Genomic DNA, 7,364 nt, shown 5'->3' on the forward strand with positions numbered 1-7,364 from the left:
CGGCAGAAATTAAGTCATTACCACGGGTAAAAAAGTGTTGATGTCCCTCGATAATTAAATAAATAAGTTGAGAAAACAACTGAAATTTACTCGTTAATGGTCAGACACACTCGACAAATTTAAATCTCGTTGAGACAGGCGGCCAAGCTTCGCCTCGCACTTGTTTTCTTTTCCATAAATGTGTATAAACACCACACTTTTCTCTGTATGGACAATGTTCACATATTGAGGGAGAAAAGCGTCACTCACAAAGCATACTGGGATAACTCGCTGTCAATCAATGACAACCAGTGAGCTGCGGAGTTGGGCGGCATGTCTCTCGATGATATACATTTTTACAGTGTGTACACAACTTCATGAGGTGGACACGGAGTTCAATAAAGTGTATTGATGCATGTCTGCTTTGGACTTCCGTACATATTGCATAAATGAATACATTATTTAGTTATAAAGCGATATCATGTAGGGTGGCAGTTTATATGGTGTCACTCTGAGTTATCGTCCTGTGTTTCTCTGGTTTGAGCAGAGCAGGTAAATCATTAGTGTGTCGGTGCTGAATGTATCGTGTAGCGGTGATGTGCTGCTGATGTGACCGGGCAGGGGGCGGACTGAGCCGGGACTCTGCCCCCGGACACTCCCCTCAGTCCGCGGAGGACCCCCGGACACACGGAGCGGACCGAGGTGCGCTCGCCTCCGTTAAAGACGCACTTTTCTTTACGCATGTGGTAAGTTTACAGCTTCCTTTACTTTCTCGTGTGTTTTCAGATAAAGAAGTTAATGAGAGATAATAAAATATAGAGTATTTTAAGGCAGACCGTCTGCTCCGCTCTGTACCGCCTCATGTGACTTCTCTCAGGGAGAGAGGGACATTATACAGACTGCTGCGTTTTAAAGAAAGGCAAAACAATACATCCGTTTTATATCCTCAATGTGAAAGTTTCGCATTTCAAATTTGACTCAAGCTATGGTGCGAAGTGTTAGCAACACAATATTGATGGTAAAAAGTAAAAGTATTTATTCAGAATGGCTCGTCTTGAAATAAAAGTATATTCCTGGTTTACAACCAGTGATGCATTCACGTGTTAATCACTTACATAAAGCAGCTAATATAAGGGTGTCGAAACTTTCGACACTTTTCCGAGTGTTTTTTTAATCATATAATCTCTGTTATATTGAAGCTCAATAGTATCGAAACTAGCCTATTAAAAAAAAAATCATCTATTTCATTAGACAGGTGTGTAGGAGGGGAATGAATCCATCAAAATTTGCAGGCCAACTCCTACATAAACTGCCTAAATTGCACAAAAACATTGGCAACGTTTCCTTATGAAACTTGCCAGTGTTTTTGTGCAGTTTAGACAGTGTGCAGGAGTTTGCCATTCATTGTTCATAATTGAATGCAAGAAATGATCCAACATTGGGTGTCTACGACTTCTATTATTCGTTTTACCACAAGTTCTGGTGGCATTCTAGTTGGCAGTGCCTACATATCCCAGGATCCATTGCGGACAAACTCCTGCAAATTATTATTGTGGACAACATTGATGTATCAGATTATTGTTTGGTATCTTTATTTCTCTTCTGTTTCGTTTCACACTAAGTGATAAAATGTTTGTCTTTATGTTAAAGGTTCTTCAGTGGATCTGTTGGAGATGTTTGCATGGCAGGAGAGCCGCTCATGACATCTTTAGAGAGCAAGGTGATCAATTTAATTGATCTAATGAATAGAATTTCATGCACTTTAAATGTATCAGAATCATTTGAAAATGATAAATCAACCTCAGGTCCCTTCATAATAAAGCCCCCATGCTCTTCTTCTTCTTCATCCTTTTCCCCCCAGAATGAAAATAAGATGTGGTCACCACATCCATAGGTTGAGACACAGGTGTTTCCTGTTCTCTCTGTCTCTGCTCGCTGTCTGTCTGCTCAAACTGGTCTACATCAAAGTCACCGTGAGGGACAGCGTCTACATCGAGCCGTATGGGATCACCAGCAGTAAAGCCAGGAACCACCTCCACAGGTACGACATTAACTGCACGGCCGTCTACGAGCTGGACCCGGTGGAGATCGGGAAAGCTCTGCAGATAAAACGCAAAGTGATCGTGGAGCTGGACGACGAGAGCGTCGTGAGTCTGACTGCGGACTGTCAGACGTTTATCAGAACGAGGAGTTACAACGATGTTCCTGTGTCTGAGGCGGAGCGGGGCTTCCCATTGGCTTACTCTCTGGTGGTTCATAAAAACGCCCCCATGGTGGAACGGATCCTTCACGCCATTTACGCCCCTCACAACATCTACTGCATCCACTATGACCAGAAGTCGTCTCCAGCGTTTGTGAAGGCTGTCAAAAACCTTGCTCAGTGCATGCCAAACGTCTTTATTGCCTCTAAGCTAGAGTCTGTGGAATACGCTCATATCAGCAGGCTCAATGCCGACCTCAACTGCATCTCTGATCTGCTGAGGTCAGAGGTCAGGTGGAGGTATGTCATCAATCTGTGCGGTCAGGACTTCCCTCTGAAGTCAAACCACGAGCTGGTGGCGGAGCTAAAACAGCTGAACGGCAGCAATATGCTGGAGTCGAGTCGGCCCAGCGAGCTGAAGAAACAACGCTTCAGCTTCAAACATGAGCTGAGAAATGTGCCGTACGAGTACCGACGCATTCCTGTCAAAACCACCGCCGCCAAACAGGCTCCACCCCACGGGATCGAGGTGTTCATCGGCAGCGCATACTTTGTCCTGTCCAGGGACTTTGTGGATCATATCAGCAGCAGCGTCGTGGTGAAGGACTTCCTGTCATGGTCGGCTGACACATACTCGCCAGATGAACACTTCTGGGCCACCCTGGTCCGGATTCCCGGGCTGCCTGGACACGTTCCCAGGTCAGAGGCGGACATCACAGACCTCAGGAGTAAAACACGACTCGTAAAGTGGAACTACTTAGAGGGGAATCTTTACCCAGCATGCACCGGGACACACATGAGGAGTGTTTGCATCTATGGAGCAGCTGAACTTCGCTGGCTGCTCAACTTCGGACACTGGTTCGCTAACAAGTTCGACCCTAAAGTGGACCCAGTCCTGATCAAGTGTTTGGAGGAGAAGCTGATGGAGAAACGTCAGAGTGTGAAAACATGAAACTGAAGGAACTAGAGCAGTAAAAATATTTATTTTGTGTTGAAATAAAGGTGCTAATGTGATGAGAAACATCTGCTGAGTAACGTCTGAGACCTGATTCACTGAGAATGGATTGTGGTCGCTAATATCTCCTAAAGTTGCTCATCATTTACTCTCCTTGTCTAATTCACAAAGTATATAGCTCTTATAATATTCAGACACAAACACTCTCAGCATGAGAGTGCTCAAGTATATTGAGTGACCAGACTCAAAGGATGTAATATGATGAGTTTCACAGTTTTAACACAAAGCTTCCTCCCTGAATGGAGCAAGAATGGACAACTAAAAAAGCACACACTCACATCATCGTCATGGTAGCGGCTCTCAACACATGTGGATGAAGTGTTGAGCTGCTGACAGCCCACACTATTAATAATAGTAAGGTGAAAGTAATTTTACAGGCTTAACTTACAGATAATTTATTTGAAGTCAAACAGAGGTGTAAATGTTTTCCTGATCACTGGAAAGTTTAAGCGTGACATCTCTTATAAGTACTGCTGCACAGTTACCACCAACTTTCAACAGACGGTCATTTTCCGTGCGTGACTGTTAGAACTTTTTTTTTTAATTAGACAGTTTGTTGATTTGATGCTGCGTAGAAAGGGGCAAATGTTAAATCTGTCAATTCGTCAAAATATACAAAAACAGCACATGCACAGAGACGCTGTTTGCTCGTCATCACAGTCAGGGGAATGTTTAACCCTGAGTGTGTGTTTTGTGAATGAAACAGTGTCCTCTTGGCTCTTTTTCACAGGTTTGACTGACACTCAAAACGCACAATCCTTTTGTGAATCAGGGCCTCAGTTTTTTTTTTTTCATGTTTTTTAAGTCTAACTATTTCACTTGTGTTCAAAATGGAAATAGTTTTCAATGAAAAATTATAAAGAAGACGTGTGGGTCATAAAAACGTATGTTGTCGACCATTTGAACCACATGCAACATTTGACTAAAGGAGTCATTTAATTTGTTCTAAAGGAAGAATATGCAACATTTTACACATACAGTACCAGTCAGATGTTTGGACACACATGATTGAAATGCATGTTATTATCTTCTGGACATTTTAATCTAAAGGCTTATGCTTAAAGCTTATGCTTAGGTGAAGTTGATGCCTAACTTCACTTAAAATGTGGAAAATAGTAAAAATAAGAGAAACCCTTCTGTTAGTAGGTGTGCTCTAGATACAGCTAGTATACTGTACTATTGATAATACTGTTACTGTTGTGTGTCCAAACTTTTGATTGGTAGTGTAAATGGAGTCATGACTGAGTAAGAAGTGCATGTCCTGCTGGTTGTGTTGTTGTGAGAGCCGTGTTTACATCATTTTTACATGGACAGGACGTCTGGCTCCTCCCCTTGTGTATAAAGCTGTTTTAGTCAAGGACCAGAAAATAGAAGAATAATATACTCACTGCTCATTTGGATGTCACATGAAGTTTTTAGATCACAGTCATTCAGTGTAAATTTACATGCAATGTGAAGCTAAAAGCTAACTAAAGAGCGCTAACATTAGCCTGCTAACACAACAATGCAGGACACAGACAAATGCTGCTCGAGCAAAGGACAATTTTGTCCGCCTCAAGCTCAGCGCCTGACTCGGATGAAGGTGTGTCGCTGGAGGAGAGCGGAGGTTTCATTATTGCGGAGGTGTTGCATAACAGCAGTTTGTTTTGGCTTCATGCTGGGGCTCAATGACGACATCTACTGGATCAAAAGGTCACACATTCTTCCTTTAAAGCAACATTTCAAATATGTTGTTGTTTTTTAAGATTTATTTTTTACAGTGTGGTGCTATGAAGGATTCTCTCTTTATGATACTTTTTTTATTTAGTATAAAGCACTGTGAGTCAACAACTGTTACTAACACCTAGCAGAAGTAAACGTGTCTTTGTTCTGTAAGTTTACCAAGAAACTCCATCCTAATAACATCTGCCATGTACTGTGACATTCATAAACAAGTCTGTTTTTTGTTGTTGAATGGTTTTAGACGCTGATCCATCACTCAGTGCAGAAACGCCAAAGACTCATGTTGTTCTCATGTGTTCTGGAAAATTAAAGGGAATTTTCACCACGTTTTAATAATGAGGTTGTCGTATCAGTGTTGATGGTAAATTAATGACATCACACAGTGACTTATGATGTTCGACAGAGTATTAGGGCCTCATTAAAGGAAAAAATATATAACTCTATTAACAAGATGCTTCACGTTCCTAATTTTTGTACAGGTGGCTGCTGCTCTAATAATAACTTTCTTGTATATGTATGACTTTAATCACAAAATCTCTAATTAATTTTCCCCTCAATGTGGCCCTAATACTCCTTCATAGTCTTACAAACATACTTACAGAGGAAAGTTAAATGTGGAGGGACATGTTTGCACTCTTACCCTCTTTGATATTTTGCACATCTCTCTCTCTCTATCAGTTCTGCCCTGTGAGGTATGAAAAGTGTTTTTTTTAAATCCCGGCCCCTGTGTTAATTTTCTTTTTGTTCTCTGAATTCTCACACACTGTTTATCCGTCCACAGCACACAGGAGACAATCAGAGGAGAGTATTTTAAGGTGCTGTTCAGCCCTGTGAACATCAGGTGACTCCCATCAGTGATCCAGCCCAGGTTTATTTCTAACAGCACACACACAGGGACGCATGATGGATCACAAGACCGCCACAAGAACAGAGATTTTGTGATTTCTGCAGACTTCAGGAAGGGAGAGAGAGGTTCTGTAGAAATCAAAGACACTATTTATTCAGAGAAGGGATGCAGAATCAGCAAAAGAGGTTCCGCTGTCCTGTTTCTGAAAACACAAGAGTCATTGAACTTTCCATACCATGCGTGATTGTTTCAAACCAACATTAGAATCTGTTTTGCTGTGGACTGTACCCACTTGAGGGGCCGTATCTTTTATTAAATGAATGCTTTGGTTAGTGGATAGAGTGTGGCATCAATCTGCGCATGCCTTGGCTCTAAATGTAATTGCCATGCAATATATCAGCGTCAGTTGGCCTGGGGATACTTTGTCTTCTTTTTTGTACAACAGAAGGCGATTGAGACGTGTCCATATAAATACAGTCAGAGGGTGAACTAACATAGTTTGAGCTTCAAGTGTGACATCAGAGGTGAATGATGCATATATCTTTTTTTTTTTTTTTTGGGGGGGCCTTTAATTGAGAGACAGGACATTGGACAGAGTCAGAAATCAGGGAGAGAGAGAGTGGGGAATGACATGCGGGAAAGGAGCAACAGGTGGGACTCGAACCCGGGCTGCCCGCTTGGAGTACCAAAGCCTCCACACATGGGGTAAGTAAGGTCTTTTTACCTGCTCTTTTGTAACATAACAAAGAGTAAGGTCTTTTTACCTGCTCTTTTGTAATGTTAACAGACAAAGAGTAAGGTATTTTACCTGCTTTTTGTAAAGTGTCTTGAGATAACACTTGCTGAGTTGACGCTATACAAATAAAAATTGATTGATTGAGTGATTGATGGGGGGCCCGCACTAACCACCAGCGCCCCAGTAAAGTTATGTATTGTTAATGTATTGTTACTGTGTTGTTTTTATCTCTGCCTTGTAAAATGATCTCGAGTGCTTTGAAAGGCACCTTTAAATAAAATGTATTATTATTATTATAAGAGGTGAATGGCTGATGGAGCTCATGGTGTAGCACTCAGGTTTAGATGATAACTCAGTACAGAGAATCGTTCTTAACCTTTCTATCTGGTTAAGTGTTTTATTATTTTATCCTCTCTTTATACCAGCCAGGCTTGAAACCTCAACTCAACAGCTCCACAAATCCTCCAAACTGGTCCTCTGGTTTAATCAGCACCTCCTCTGAAACAGTTTGAACACACTCTGAATATTATTACCTTCATGAAGGGGAGATTTATTGAGCTGGCTTCAGACTTGGCTCCTCAGAGTGCTGAGCGAGCAGGACTCATGTAAAGTATATCAGAGAGCTGAGAGCTGCAGGGCCGACATAACTCAGAGAGCCGAGGCTCCGACTCACATTCAAGTCGCTCCAAACTGCTGTTGTCACAAGATGTGGAAGTTTTAAGAAACTCGGACACAAATGATGTAGAAGAGGGATAACTAGAGTTGTCATGATACCAGAATTATAAACTTCAATATGACAAGTTAAATCAAACGATATTGATACCTGTTTTAATACCAAGGAAACAAAATAAAAGTCATGAGCACC

At 41.7% G+C, this 7,364-nt stretch overlaps 1 protein-coding gene across 1 annotated transcript; it reads left to right on the top strand.

Moving 5' to 3' along the window:
- Positions 1 to 575: 575 nt before the first annotated feature.
- LOC109989417 (beta-1,3-galactosyl-O-glycosyl-glycoprotein beta-1,6-N-acetylglucosaminyltransferase 4-like) lies at positions 576 to 5,252 on the top strand. The gene is made up of 3 exons (XM_020641147.3): positions 576 to 725; positions 1,630 to 1,699; positions 1,841 to 5,252. Exon 3 carries the CDS (start codon positions 1,842 to 1,844, stop codon positions 3,129 to 3,131), a length of 1,290 nt encoding a protein of 429 aa, XP_020496803.2. The 5' UTR covers positions 576 to 725; positions 1,630 to 1,699; position 1,841; the 3' UTR covers positions 3,132 to 5,252.
- The last annotated feature ends 2,112 nt before the right edge of the window (positions 5,253 to 7,364 follow it).

Source organism: Labrus bergylta, chromosome 2 (genome assembly GCF_963930695.1).
Source record: "Labrus bergylta chromosome 2, fLabBer1.1, whole genome shotgun sequence".
NCBI lineage: Eukaryota > Metazoa > Chordata > Actinopteri > Labriformes > Labridae > Labrus > Labrus bergylta.